This window comes from Cydia fagiglandana, chromosome 26 (assembly GCF_963556715.1).
Source record: "Cydia fagiglandana chromosome 26, ilCydFagi1.1, whole genome shotgun sequence".
Lineage (NCBI taxonomy): Eukaryota > Metazoa > Arthropoda > Insecta > Lepidoptera > Tortricidae > Cydia > Cydia fagiglandana.
Window position 1 is genome coordinate 4,213,506 of NC_085957.1, and position 16,318 is coordinate 4,229,823.

Sequence of the window (16,318 nt, forward strand, 5' to 3'; positions counted from 1 at the left end):
TTGTATGATTTTTAAAAATACCTTCAGGAAATGACTCATCACGCTGATCATCCGATGATCGCCGCAGCTTTTGGCATTGGCCTTTTTAGGTAGTGGTGTGAATATTGACAAGAGCCAGTCTTCAGGGAGCATATTGTCTGATTGATAAAATTTGTTAAATAATGAAACTAAATTATCTATATTATAATCATGTATCAATTTTAATACTTCCACCGCAATTCCATCGGGACCCAAAGCTTTTCTACGCTTCATATGTTCTAAGGCTGATATAAATTCTGATTTCAGTATTGATGGACTCTCTAAGTTGAGATCGCTTAGAGGTTCAGTCGGTATCCTATCATCTTTAAAAAGATTTAGAACATAATCTTGCCAGACTTCGCAGGCCTCTTTTTTATCAACAACAATGTTTCCATTTTGATTTACGAGTGTACCCTGAAATCTCTTATTATTTAAGTCTGTGAACTCTTTTACCTGTTTGTGCAGATTAAAACTATCATGGATCTGTTGTAATCTTTCTATTTCTTTACATTTATTAGTCAACCACTGTTCTCTTGCAATTGTGATTTCCCTGTTAATTTTTATATCTGTTTCATTATATTTATCCTCATTTATGTTTTTATAAGTCCGCCTTTCATTCATTAGTATTAATATATCATCGGTCATCCATTCTTGTCGCTTTCCCGTGTCTTTACTAGTTAGTTCTTCCGATGTTATATTTCTTATTTCCGTAACAAGATCTTTATATGTAATCAAGGGATTGTTCCCCTTCTCGCATATAGGTTTTATACAGTTGTTAAGTTTAACACTCACTGAAGTTTTAACTGTCTCATCTTTAAGGCGGTTTATGTCAACTTTCATTATGCTGGATGGCAGTTTCAATTTCTTTAATTTTAAAAACATCTTGGCACAAACAGGGTTATGGTCAGATTTTATATCAGCCCCGGGATATGTTTTGACCTGAATGATGGAGTTTCTAAATCTGTCCTTTATCATAATGTAGTCGATCTGGTTTCTTACAACATGTGATGGTTTGTCAGCTGGTGAGCGCCATGTGTAAAGTCGCCTTGCAGGATGTTGGAACCAAGTATTTGTAATGACCAAGTTGTTTTCGGAACAAAATTCTACGAGCCTGTTTCCTCTATCATTCCTTTTTCCTAAACCAAATTTCCCCACAATTTTTCCTTCTTCTCCTTGTCCCACCTTTGCATTTAAGTCCCCCATTATTATGTTGATATCCTGTGATTTTACTGACTTTAATAACTGCTCTATTCCTTCATAAAACTCTTCCACTTCCTGGTCATCACCATCACATGTTGGAGCATAGACTTGGATTATGTTTAGGTTGAAGGGATGAGCACTGATATTTAGCATCATGCATCTATTAGAGAAGTGAGTCACATTCGAAACATACTTCCGAAGTTCCTTGCTCACCATGATACCAACTCCGTGGTAGTTAGATTTTTGATCGGATGGGTTTCCCGTATAAAACAGCGTGGCGTCGTCTTTGTCAATTCTTCCGCTATCAGCTAGTTTCGTTTCACTAATCCCCATTATATCTATCTTTAATCTTACCATTTCTGCTATGACATTTTCTAGTTTACCCTTTTTATTTAGTCCTCTGACGTTCCAAGTACTCAAATTAATGCTTTCTTCTTGTTTCTTCTTTCTAATCTTCATTTTATTCGCATAGGGATCTTCACCAGTCTCCAATTTAACATCGATGAGCCTGGCAACTCTTCGACGCCGAGCGCTAGTCGGTTCACATGGCTTACTATTTTCTGATTCGGACATGACATATGGTTTTACTAAGGGCAAATAATATGTAGTGGGGCCCCAAAGTCCTTCTACATTCGTCTTTTTGGGGTTATTTAGACCCCAAGGCCGTTGCAGCCTCTTCCAGCCAGTCGCCCAGCATGGGGAAATGGATATACCGCCATTGACTCGGTCGCCAGAGCCCCGTCCGTTGTCCAGCAGGGAGCACCACGGCTGCCTGTTGGCCGCCGCCGCCATCCGGCGCGTGCAGGTGGGGTTGACAATTGGGTCGGAAAAGATGTTATGCTCCGTTCTCCCCTTACTCCCCAACTTTTAATATACGTAGCGATTAAATTACAAATGATTTTTGAAAAATGAAAATGTATGGACGCGCGACTGAGCGATACGTGGTGTCGGCGTCGTGGCGGATCGTAGAATGGCGGCTGCCGCCGGCCGCAGCACCGCGAAGATGGAGCGTGTATGTGTGCGCGCACGCACACATGGATGGAGCATTAACAGAACCTTCAAATCACTTTTATAACTGCTAGCAAAACTACACTAGTGGCATTTGTAAGGCTTGTCGCCAATGTGTGTTCTTAGATGAACTTTCAATTGACCTTTCTGGATGCTAGCATAACTACACTGTTCACATTTGTAAGGTTTTTCACCAGTGTGTATTTTTAGATGAGCCTTCAAATGACTTATATGGCTGCTAGCATAACAACATAGCTCACATTTGTAAGGTTTTTCACCAGTGTGTATTCTTAGATGAACTTTCAAATTACCTTTAGTGCTGCTAGCATAACTACACTGGTGGCATTTGTGAGGCTTATCGCCACTGTGTGTTCTTACATGAACATTCAATATTTCTTTTTTGTGTGTGTGTTCTCTTACATGAACCTTCAAATTACTTCTATTGCTGCTAGTATAACTACAGTGCTCGCATTTGTAAGGCTTGTCGCCAGTGTGTTTTCTTATATGACGTTTCAAATTACTTCTATCGCTGCTAGTATAACTACAGTGTCCGCATTTGTAAGGCTTGTCGCCAGTGTGTGTTCTTAGATGAACTTTCAAAGGACCTTTCTGGATGCTAGCATAACTACACTGTTCACATTTGTAATGTTTTTCACCAGTGTGTATTTTTAGATGAGCCTTCAAATAACTTATATGGCTGCTAGCATAACTACATAGCTCACATTTGTAAGGTTTTTCACCAGTGTGTTTTCTTAGATGAACTTGCAAATTACCTTTAGTGCTGCTAGCATAACTACACAGAGTACATTTGTAAGGCTTGTCGCCAGTGTGTTTTCTTATATGAACTTGCAAAAGTCTTTTTTGGGCACATGCATAACTACAGTGTTCACACTTGTATGGTTTCTCATTAGTATGTTTTCTCAAATGCCTGGTGAACCATATTTGTGTAGCTGTTGTATATTCACAGTGGGTACATTGGTATATTCCACTTGGTTTCATCCGAGGAGTTTGCCCTGCAATAAAAATTATTTAACTACATTAAATATAGTAAACTACATTAAATATGTATCACGTTTTTCAGATAATAAAGACAAATGTGACGTTATCTACGAAAAGGGACCTTATTGTCGATGGCGCTTACGCCATTATTAACGATGCTCCGATATTAATACCATGCCGCGCGACGCTGAGCGGCGTAAGCGCCATCGACAATAAGGTCCCTTTTCATAGATAATGCCCCAAATGAGTGTATAATACACTCATTCGTCTTGGCTTAATTTATACTAACAAACTAAATTTCAAAAATAAAGTAACAGATAAATATCATATAGTCTGTACGTATTAAACTAGTCAAGTCAGATCCTAAACTTTAATTACATCCCAAGTGATCTAGAACCTGGCACCCGTATAGATCTCAACTCTTTTGCCGGCGTAGTCAACAACAACTCATATTCTTAATTTTGATTTTGACTTATGTTTTTGATGGGATATATATCTCTTCTTCCTAGCGTTGTCCCGGCATTTTGCCACGGCTCATGGGAGCCTGGGGTTCGCTTGACAACTTATCCCAGGAATTGGCGTGGACACTAGTTTTACGAAACCGACTGCCATCTGACCTTCCAACCCGAGGGCAAACTAGGCCCTTATTGTGATTTTATGTGGTGCTAATGAACCCTTCAGGAAATTCAGGAATCCGTCATATTTGAATTGGTTGTGGTTAGTGCCATATATAATATATATATCCCATCAATCAGTGCTGGTGGCCTAGCGGTAAGAGCGTGCGAGTTGCAATCCAGTGAAGGAAAACATCGTGAGGAAACGATGTTTTCCTTCACTGAAAAGCGACTGGTAAACATCAAATGATATTTCGTACATAAGTTCCGAAAAACTCATTGGTACGAGTCTATTAGTCGGGGTTTGAATCTGCGATTGCAACTCGCACGCTCTTACTGCTAGGCCACCAGCGCTGATTGATGGGATATATATATTATATATGGCACTAACCACAACCAATTCAAATATGACGGATTCCTGAATTTCCTGAAGGGTTAATTAGCACCACAAATAAATATTAAGGTAAAAGCCAATTAAGGAAAAAAGTACACAACACACTACTAATAAATCATTTACCGTGATAGTTTCTAACATTCCCAACGGTGGTGTTCCTGTATCCGCTCTCTACAGCAGCTTCACGACCTCGCTCTCTACAGCAGTCTCCGGCCGGCCCGGTCTGTGCTCCGAGTAGTGTGCAGGGTCTCCACAACGAGACGCTCCAGCCTCACACAGCAGTCCCTCAGAAGGGGCCTCCCGGGGACAGTCTCACATGACTGCTTCACTCCTACTCCCAAAGCTGAAACCACCCTTAGATTAGAACAACATTTACTCATCGAATTCAAACATTGAATAAATTAACGAGTTTTTTTATTTATTTTGGCGATTGACTTCAGACAAGTGAGTTTGGCTCTACTAATGCCTTGGAAGATGTAATGTAACTCATATAACCAAACGGAGACGCCTTGTCCGCAATTTCTGTACAAACCAGTCTGCCGATTTTTGCGGGGAGGGGCACGTCAAATGTATATACGACTTGCAGTTGCCGCGAGCACTCGAGCCTGAGGAAGGACCCCCAAAGGGCCCGAAACATGTCGCCATATCGACTAAAAATTCAAGTGAGTGAAACCGTTGTCGCCTAAACAGTTTAAAATAGGTCTCACGAAAGTTTAATACCGATCATATGTAACGTAAAAATAGCCTTGCAAGATAAACGTCAGTCCATACAATGTGTATGACCATTGGCTGCCTATTTTCGACAGAGGGGAATGCCTGTCAATGGCTACTCCGTTTGGTTATATCCTATAATGCGATTGTAATAGTATTTTCACCACACCAGCTCGGAAAGGCTTACACTTCAAAAACTGATAGCAAAGTTGCATTTTATTTACATGTGAGGCAAAGTAATCAAATGCAAATTTTGAGTAGTTTTCTTATGTTTGTTGGTAGAATTTTGGAATCTTTCGCTTGCTCGTGCATCAATATTAGCACGAGCGGTTAAACAACAACTTTGCCCCCTTGTAAAACAAATAACTGTGGGTCGGGCGAACTCAAACAACTCAAAATTACTATAAAACTTATATTTTTGGAAAAAACACAGGAAAATCACACACCGTCACATTATGCGTCCGAAATCAGTCTCTCCCCGAATGCCCGGTAACAATTCAAAACAGTGTTGCCAACTCGGAAAAAATGCTAGACTTATGTCAAAATTATGCCAAAATTATGCCAAAGTTTTTTGAAATACGCTAAAAAAAATGCTAAAATGTCAACTTGAAATTAGATACTTAAAACACATACATTTTTCAAATTTGCCGCCTTTTTCTACTGACAAGATCTGCTTGACCAACTTTATATAATCCGTCGACGTCCATCCGTCCACAAAAGTCAAAATTCATATGAAAATATGAACCACATAAGGCCATGGCGCATATTGTTGCTGCCAATTTGGTGCAAACTTGGCTTAGACTAAATTATGCTAAAAAGGCTTAGACTAAATTATGCTAAAAAATATGCTAGATGCTAAATGGAAAATTTTGGTGCCAAAGCAAGTAAAAATATGCCAGATCTGGCATCAATTATGCCAAGTTGGCAACACTGATTCAAAATCTGCCCACGGCGTTTTGCTATCCCTTTCGCACACACTGACACTCAGCATCATACTCTCTCATTCACATATCGTTCATTCAACAGATCGTTCTATTGCTCACTCGTTCACTCCTTACGTTCCAATCCACGCATCCTACATAACTATTATAGCATAGTGAGGAATCTTTCAGTATTACATATGGTGTCAATTCATGTTTAGAACCGTATATTACTCTTTTTCTACTTTGACGTGTCGAAGCCTTACCAACAGCCATGATAATCAGTAATTGTGACTATAGAGTCTCAACTAACCCCTCTTTACTATATGCCCTAGGGCGCCGCAGCGCACATTGGGATCCCCTGATCCAAAGACATATGTAACTCTGTATAAGATGAATAAAGTCTAAGGAAAAACCTGCCTCGGGAGTCAAGAAAAGGTCATTCTCGGATAGATGGCACCACACCTTTGGCATATGCGCAGCTAGACGGCGTTCACGACACCATTTGATATTTAACAATTTTAATACATATCAGTGAATGAACATGGGTCAAAATCATATATAAATAATAAATAAATTGTTTATCCATATATTATTATTATTATTATATTATATTGTTTAATACACTAGCAGCTGAGAGCTGATGCGTGTATATCACTGCACTTGTTTTTAACGATTAATGTTCATTTTGTTAGTTGTTTTAAGTGTTTGTCAAGTCTGTTTTTAAAACTGTTCACTGAAGGAGCACATATCACTGTTTCTGGTAATTTATTCCACTCGCGTACGACGCGGTTTGATAGAAAGTGCTTCCTAGGATTGCTTGTACTGGGAACTCGGATAATCTTTAAGCTGTGGCCTCTTAGACGATGATTCTTGCTCATAACAAACAGGTCCTTTAGTTCAGGTAAGTCGTAATAATCATGTATGATCTTAAATGTTTCAATGAGGTCACCACGTTGTCTTCTTCGCTCCAAGGTTGTCAAACCAAGATTGGCAAGCCTTTGGTCATATGGCTTATTACGTAATCCATATACCATCTTAGTTGCCCTGCGTTGCACCTTTTCAAGTAAAGCTATATCCTTCTGAAAGTATGGACTCCAAATTTGGTAAGCATATTCAAGTAGAGGCCTTATGTACGTCTTATATAGTTTTAGAAACAGTGCCTTATCAATTGTCTTAAAGGTCTTCCGTATGAGGTATACTAGTGAGTTGGCTCTTTTTGTCATTTCCAGGATGTGCATATCCCACTTTAGGTTGCTTGTTACAGTGACTCCAAGGTCTCTTTGCGAGTTCACTTTTTCTAGGACCTGTGTACCCATGGTATATGGAAGCTGAGGATTTGTGGGCCCAATATGAAGAATGGTACATTTATCCGAATTAAGTGTCATGAGCCAATCCTGTGTCCACCCACTAATTCGATCTAAGTCTTCCTGAATGATATTATGCGATATGAGAGGGTTTCCCATTATTTTCGTATCATCAGCAAAAAGTGACAGTTTAGATTTGACAATGGACTTAAGATCGGTAACAAAAATCCCAAAAAGGATTGGACCGAGGACTGATCCTTGTGGGACACCACTTAGAACCTCAAATCGATTTAATGACAAAAGATGGACACATTGCTCGATTTAATGACAAAAGATGGACACTTAAAACAACAACATGGTCAGGGCCTATAGCACAAGGAAAAAGGAAACCAGGCAAGCCACGAAGGCGTTGGGCAGAAGATATTCATAAGGTCGCAGGTGCACGCTGGATGGAGTCAGCCAAAGACCGTGAAAAATGGCATGGGTTGGAGGAGGCTTTTACCCAAACGGGGTCCATATAAAACTATCATCAAATAATATATATTTATAAAACTGTTAAAACTATGGAAGAAATAAAGCTTTATAATAATTATCCATATATATATAATTTTTTTGATATTTATATACATTTTCATTTTTTAATTTTGTGTGACAATAGACGGCAGTAAATTTACTATAACTAATTTACTATGACAGTAACTCTCTATAAGTCTACACTATCTATTCTCTTTGGCTGTTCTAATGCATATTTGCTATTTCCTGTGACCGAATGATTTTACAGCTTCATGAAATTCATGGTCAGTTAGAACGCAGAACTGTGTTGAATGTAGTAATGTTTAGTTTTAATTGTTGCCCAATTTCACAATAGATGTCGCTGTTCTGTCGGATACTTCGCGCTGTTAAGATTTTTCCACAGTCCCATATACACCGTGTTTTTATTGAATTCCGTTAACTTCGGGGAATGGTTAAGTACGTTTAAGAGAACTAAACGGCTTAGTTAACTTTAAAAAAAAAAGCTTATATTTGATATTTTTTGGAAGATTTTTAATGTTTTAAAAGTAATTAAATGTTGCATATAGCGTTGTTGTAACACGGGCATTACATTAAACTCAACTAAACAATTGAAACCTGTGACTTATCAATGTCATTTCGAACATCGATCCACAGAGACTGTACTTAAGTTTAGTAGCAAATGTATGAACTCATTCTTAACACTAATCAATATGTAAACCGGCCCTAAGACAAGTGTACACGACTGTAGAGGCCTTATAGGAAAAAAATAAAATATTGATTATCTCCGAAATGGAGTTGATTAGAATATTGGTGTCTTTGAGAAAGTTACTTAATTTAAGCTCAGGAATGCACCCTTGAAATTAACGGAAAACAAAAAAAACACGGTGTATAATAAACTAGCTTTTACCCACGACTTCATCTGCGTGGAATTAGTGACAGCAGCTAAAGTAGGTATAGCGTCCGGATAATGCTAATAGCCATCATTCAATTTGCGCATTGCTTACTTCAATTATTAGTCAATTCATTAACACTTTCAATTCCACCCCCCTTTGCATTCTCAATTTCAACTAAATCGGTTCAGTAGCTTAAGCGTGAAGAGGTAATAGGACAGACAGACAGACACATAGATAGACACACTTTCGTCTTTATAATATTAGTATGGATTTGGTTTCAGAATAAATGAGTATTAAGTTGTCAAGAAGTGTGTCATTACAAAAGGTAGGAAGTGCAGTGCAGTGTAGTCAGTGAACTGACCTGTTGGTGGTCGCACGCCGCGCCGCTCCACCAGCACGGGGCCGAGCACGAGCTCATCTTTCTTGACGTGATCGGTGTACAGCGCCTCCGCCGCGCTCACGCCGGCCGACTCGTCTTTTACACACACATCGTCCAAAGGCTCAGCTTTCACAGACACTCCCTCGAACGTGGCCTCTTCTTTTACACACACATCGTCACAGGGCTCGGCCTTCACGCAGACACTCTCAGCGACAACAGCAGACGACTCCATTGTCAACTATTACAGTCCGTTTTTTTTAGCATTAGAAAGAACTTCGCAGAAGTAAGCTTGTGGTTCCAAATCCGGCACTTTTAGTGGTAATAATTTGAAGTAAATTATATGTATTGACCATGCTACATTAGATAATTCAATAATTATAAACAATTAAAGAGCCTGATAAAAACTGCACGCTTGCTTCTGTGGAGTTCTTTCTAATGCTAAAAAAAACGAACTATAGCTAACGAGTATAATAATGTAGTAACTATTAACACTTTTCGTTTTTAACGTAAACGTGAAGTAAATCCATCCTAAATTTATTCAACACTAAGTATTCATAGGTTACGGACGCCGTACGATACAATAAAATTCGATGAAAATTCGATTTTTTTGTTGTCATTTGTCGTTGTCAAAATTGACATCTCTTTTTTTTTAGAACGTGCATTGGCAACGTAGTGATTATATCATAAGGATACGGTACGGCCGTCTGTAAGGGCCTTTATGGGCACGTCAATAACTTTAAGGCGTATCCAGATTAGTCAATTTCTTGCCTATCTGATTCTGATGATCGAATCAGGAGGTGCGGATGCAAACACAAAAAAAAACCGGGCAAGTGCGAGTCGGACTCGCGCACGAAGGGTTCCGTACCATAATAAAAAAAAAAGCAAAAAGAAAACGGTCACCCATCCAAGTGAAGTGAAGTGAAGTGAAGTGTTCGGAGTTCAGGGGTTATAATGATAACACAAGAGTCGAGTAAATACTGGATATATTGGTAGAAAGCGCTCGCCTTATATACTAAGGTTTTAACAGGTTTAATCGAGTGGAAGTTATGGCAATGGTCATTAAACATTGTATAATAAATTACAGTAAGTTAAGGTTTATGGCATCGTTAACTTAATGTTCTATAAAGTAGTAAAATACATATATGGGAGATAGGCATCAAGTATCAGCTGTATCAGCTGATAGCAGCTGTGTATGATCTGACTACACTACAGCTTTCCTGTTTTTTTTTTTTTTAAGACAAAAAATATATAACAAGTATTATTTTTTTTTTTTGCTTAAGTGAACTTATATCTATGGTATACATATTGGTTCTTAAAATTATGAATGTAATAAAAACTTAATGCTATTTGGATATACAATTTGCTTACATGCTTATTTCTAAGATTACATGTTCCTTATATGGTTATGGAATACATTGTTACATTAACATGTGTTTACTTTTATTGAATCTGTTAATATGATATTTATTTGTTAGGCATTATTGATTAATTTTCTGTGTCATGGAGATAGTGGTTCCTTATATGGATGGTGGTATGCAATGGGATGGGTTTTTTTTTCATCAGAATTCTTGCTCGTAAATTGTTTGTTATGGTAAAGAATTGATCGCCAATGAGCCATTTTGTAATGTCTGCATTGTGACCTAATAATGTAAGCTGACTTCGTGATACTTGTCACCTGTCTTTTTAAAAAGTACACAGCGCCTTTTAATAGCGCTCTGGTCGTTCGACCTTTTTTTTACATACAACATATTTATTAAGGATACAAAATTTAATATTTATTATAGCGCCCAAGGACCGCTGCAATTGAGAGCTCGCTCGAATTGTTTTGGTTTCGAGGGTTATTGCCTGGTTGTATCCTGGTGTACCTTGCTTACATTATTTATTTCCACGAGCTATCCAGTTTTGAAAGGAAATCATCATTTTGAAAACTTAAAGCATATATAAAGTCATAATAACTTATTGGTCATAATATTCTTATGAATTTAGATGGTACGGAAATATTCACTTTGCTTACAACAATATTTGAAATTGGTATAACACAGTTATGCTTAAATTGTACCTCTTAACATCGTATGGTCGTTGTTGGACACTGGGGGGGGTAGTAGCGACGGCTCTGGTGCTGGTGACGCGCTGCAGGTGCTGGCTAATGGCGGCGGGGTTGATAATATGCTCTTCCTAGACGCTGGCGCCGGCGGGCGGCGCGCGCATGCCGCACTCGTCCTGCCCTGTAGTCATCTGGTGGTTGCTGTTAGGCACAGGCGGTGTTGGTAGTGGCGGCGGGCCTGGTGCTGGGCTAGCTGGCTGGCTGGTTGGCTGGCTGGCTTACTGACTGGCTGGGCGGCTGGGCGGCGTCTAAGCCGGGGCTGCCTCGAGCAGCCCGACTGGCAGGGTCGCCATGAAGTGTTCGGAGTTCAGGGGTTATAATGATAACACAAGAGTCGAGTAAATACTGGATATATTGGTAGAAAGCGCTCGCCTTATATACTAAGGTTTTAACAGGTTTAATCGAGTGGAAGTTATGGCAATGGTCATTAAACATTGTATAATAAATTACAGTAAGTCAAGGTTTATGGCATCGTTAACTTAATGTTCTATAAAGTAGTAAAATGCATATATGGGAGATAGGCATCAAGTATCAGCTGTATCAGCTGATAGCAGCTGTGTATGATCTGACTACACTACACTGACCCCTCCCGACGTTGCTTAACTTTGGTCAAAAATCACGTTTGTTGTATGGGAGCCCCATTTAAATCTTCATTTTATTATGTTTTTAGTATTTGTTGTTATAGCGGCAACAGAAATACATCATCTGTGAAAATTTCAACTGTCTAGCTATCACGGTTCGTGAGATACAGCCTGGTGACAGACGGACGGACGGACGGACGGACAGCGAAGTCTTAGTAATAGGGTCCCGTTTTACCCTTTGGGTACGGAACCCTAACAACCGCCGATAATTACCGATAAAAACAAAGAAATAAACAAACAAACATAGAATGAGGTTCGGACGCAAGAATACCAATTTGTGAGGCCATTATTTTCGTATTGAGGCATTTTTTCAATATAGAGGGCTAATATCACCATAAATCGAAAATTGGATATTAAACAACTGTACCGCTATTCGGAACCTAATAATAATATTGAGAATGGCAACATTGCGTTGTTGGTCGTATTGTCTTTTTCTAGCATATACGTCCCTCTCTCTCCCACGCTCCCACCACACAGCAGTTTGCTTTTTGGCGGTTGTCGCAAAAAACAAATTTCCAACACATTGGCTTGCTGTTTTTCCATCTGGAAGGTCGTGAAGCTAAACTGCTGGTGAGTTTTTGAATTTGTACCCCAGTTTAGCTGACTATATTGAAAAACAGTTTCTAACGGCTTTTGCCGTTCGAAATAAATATTTAAATTTAGTGTCCGTTAAACTATCTAGCAAATAAAAACGATCCGGAATAGTAATGTGTAAGTTTTCAAAGGCTGCCTGCGCGCACCGTGGCTATGCTAATGAAAATACTAAAACACATAATGTTATTAGAAAACACATCGAGCTGGTAAAGCATGCACTTGTCACCATTAGAATTTAATTAATTGTATACCTACATTAAGTCTCTCCTGAGCCTTAATTATTACTCATTACTTTAAATCTTTGTGTGTCTATAATAACGGTTAAAATTATAACACTTAAATGGTGATGTGTGGAGGCATACCCTTCAGTTTTCAAGTGATTTGTGTTTTCGAATACGAATGGATCGGATAGTTAATACGTGTTACGTAGAACCTACGTATTAAGGTAGAAGCTTATAGACGTGTAGGGTTTATCTGTCTAAGTATGTATCAGCAACTTTCGTTTTATCCCGTTCTGGGTTAAATATAATATTGCAAAATGATTTTTTTTTTTTTGGTAATCAACTTGCTGATAAATAACATGTACCCGCTTAGGAGTCGACGAAGCCCCGCTTCGCGGGGCTTCTATTTCCGCTCTGAGGGACACAAGGTAACGAACAAACCTACATCGCAAGCATTGCATTAATTTTTGTGGAAAGTGAGTACTTTGGCAGTACGTAAATTTAAATCTGATTAGACAAAGAGAGAGATTAGCATGGCTCTGCGCAAGAATTACATGGAAATCCTTAAGTATTTCACTCCTTATCTTCCAACTTATATCTCTCTAACTAGATCTCTGATTTTGAAAAAAAAAAAAATGGAATGTAGGTAGATAGGTATCTTTTTAAATAAATAACAGGTAGCTTAAAAGGTCAACGAAAAGAACTCTTGCATGTAGTTGCTATATGTGCTGGTATTATTTTGGATTTGAATAACTTGATTATTCATGCTATATATAACTACATACAAGAGGGTCAATCTTTAAGCCTACCTACCTACCTACATAAATAGTACCTACACTGATAAACGTTTTAAATAAAATCGGAAGCCTGTGACTTGAAAGGGCATTAACGATATGGGAATGTTTAGATTGATTCATTGACAAAGACGCATGGTTTGTTTCATATTGTCAAATTATATTCGCTAACCTAACTGTAGAGTTAAAGTTTAGTTATGGCAAATCTGCGCGTCACCGTGAATGACACTTTCTAAAAGTGCCTATTAAAGTAAATCCTTTCCCCTTGTCGAGCGAAGAACTCGCAACTAAGGGAATATTACCCATAAACTTCATTTGAATGATATTCTTATGCCTATGTCTGTTACGGTTCCACTAAGAGAATCTTTTATTCAGTCACAAACTAACGTCAAGTTATTTGTGATGAAACCAATATGTTGTGTACCTATCTAAGCCTGCGCAAGGCTGCCATGTTTCCACCTGCGTAAGGTGTGCCAAAGAATCTTTGATTCATTCACGAACTGATGTCAAGTTATTGATGATGATATTACAACCTATGTAAGCCTGCGCAAGACATGTCAGAAATTAAATGATATGGTCATAACACAGGCGACCGAGTAGGCCACAATCATAAAATATAACAAAGATGAATATGTAAATACCTCCTTTTAGACAAAGTGAAAAGGGTTCTAACAAAATAATGTTCTTGGTAAAAATCAGTCGAAATAGGCAAGGCTTCATTATTCGAGGTTTCATTTTTGTTTACCAATCTATTTTAAGGGTCCCGAACACCCTATTGGCTAAACCCAAATTTGAACATTTCTAAAATTATAATATAATAGGTATAAAATAACCTAAGATTCCGGGCCTATCTCGACTCATTTTTATTTTAAAGAAGAAAAATATAAAATTGTGGTCTGGAGACGCTAAGCCTCATAACGTGGGTGGCATAGATAATAGTAAGAGATTTAGTCACCTAAATTCGACCATAAGCCCAGGCAGAATATTGATAATTAGAATAAGATGTGGTCAATCCTCCAAGGTCCAGATAACCTGTGGACTCTTAATTAAATCGGGCTCACTTAGCTCACGACACGACATAGCTTACGGTTCAATTCTGAAATAAGCTATGGTTAATATCACCCATGGTGTGAAAATAAAATTACAAGAGCACAAACAGCCTGCTCAAGGTGTACAAAGGGTTCCGTTTAGCGGCCCTATGAATATCTAAAAACCTTTGAAGTCTATGCCTGCTATGGCAGATTAGAAATTAATATAAATTATATTTGCCTCGAGAGCACTAGTCTTTCAGTTAACATGTTTACGAGTACCTACCTATGTAGGTACACGACATAACCAAGGTTACCGATTTAATTATTATATCCCTGACTGGCATGGTATAGAAAAATTGTCATGTGCTGCACAAGCATGTTGGAAATAAAAATTTACAAAACTGACCTAACGGGGCGATTATGAATGATTTATTTTACACCCTTATGTCTGCCTTGTGACCCTTGAGGATTCGAACCACCTTGATCGTAAGTGCTCCTATGCACAGATTAAGTTTATTTTAAACTACCCATGCTCTAATCTCAAGGGCACGTGCTTCTATGCACGGACCAAATATTGTTAAGTATCACTTAATTCACTTGTCATTATTCGTCATAGTTTGATACTATACGTTTAACAAATGTACCCACCGTGGAATGTAATGTACCCACTACATAAGGTTTTTAAGAAACAGTGACTTAACGGTTTGCACGACCGGTTCTAGTATAACTTCTGGGCGGTCACGTCTAGAGCATGACCCTCTAGTTCTCAATTTATACAAAATTATAGCATTGTGATACTATTTGCTTTGCACAATGTGAAACAGAAGCAAGCCTTGCGAAAAGGCGAAGCTATTTTGAAACGCGAGTACTTTTCAAAAATACATTGTAATACATATAAATATGTCTTTGTCGTGGAACAAGTACACCCAAACAAATGCAGTCATTTATTATAATATGTTGGCAAAACTCTGCCAAAGAGTTATATAGTCTGTATGTACAGTGTAACCTAAAGGCATCAATGCACATGAATCTCTTGAAACATGGTGGATCAAATAATTTACACCCCGTCTGTGTCTTGCTCCTATTACCAAATCTACAAGTTAAGGACCTCAACCTATATATAGGTACCCTTCTTGCTCGAGACCTGTAAAAAATGAACACTATAATTTCATGCAGTCACGTGTCGGAAAACTAGGTCCACACATTTAGCGCTATCGTGAATATTATCCAAGAACTCTGTATATTGCCTCCCAGAAGGCGGGATGTTATTAGACTAACCTATATAGTAGGCCAGAGATATAGTATACAAAAGTACACTGGCCCAAATTAAGTAATATTATATTTCAGATCTTGCTATTATTGAAATATAAACAAGTAACAATTATCCTTAGTTCATAAGGAGGATAAGTATACCTAAATATCTAATAGATTCGACAAAGTGTTGATTCTAGCGTTGGATGAAATAGGTCCCTCTTAAAGGGCCTCTGCGCTGTTGGCTTTGGGCGCCCGGCAAAGGTCGGGGACCCCCTGGTTTCCCACAGCAAATAACGTAAAATCACGAAATAAGCACATAAATTTGTATTTCGGTTAAAAGCACCTATGCGATGAGCTAGGGTTTCGAATTAAGTATCTTATTCCTTATAATTTACACACTGAATAGAGAAAACTGAATATTCAGAATTAAGCAATGTTTATGAATAGTTTACAGAAATTAAGCCACTTTAGCGGTCAGAACCAATAAAGTTTTAAGGCTTATGTCTACCAGTAGGCACCAGATAAAGTAAACCACTGAGAAACTACTCTTACTACATATATACAAATTAATGAGTAAAATTAAGGTTATGATAGCTAAACATTAATTTATTTAGAATGACTCGGCAAATATTATTGATAAAGTTCTGTGGCAATTCTACATTAACCTTTTGAACGCCAAGAACACCAAAAAAGCGTCATAACTAGTGCCACAGCGCAGTGAAC

General features: G+C 38.3%; 2 protein-coding genes across 2 annotated transcripts; both read right to left on the minus strand.

Moving 5' to 3' along the window:
- Positions 1-47: 47 nt before the first annotated feature.
- Positions 48-2,010, minus strand: LOC134677313 (uncharacterized). The gene is made up of 2 exons (XM_063535749.1): positions 208-2,010; positions 48-137 (listed from the first exon to the last, which is right to left on the minus strand). Exons 1-2 carry the CDS (start codon positions 2,008-2,010, stop codon positions 48-50), a joined length of 1,893 nt encoding a protein of 630 aa, XP_063391819.1.
- Positions 2,011-2,143: 133 nt separating this feature from the next.
- Positions 2,144-4,567, minus strand: LOC134677636 (zinc finger protein 431-like). Its single transcript, XM_063536096.1, has 2 exons — positions 4,357-4,567; positions 2,144-3,239 (listed from the first exon to the last, which is right to left on the minus strand). Exon 2 carries the CDS (start codon positions 3,223-3,225, stop codon positions 2,311-2,313), a length of 915 nt encoding a protein of 304 aa, XP_063392166.1. The 5' UTR covers positions 3,226-3,239; positions 4,357-4,567; the 3' UTR covers positions 2,144-2,310.
- Between the last annotated feature and the right edge of the window lie 11,751 nt (positions 4,568-16,318).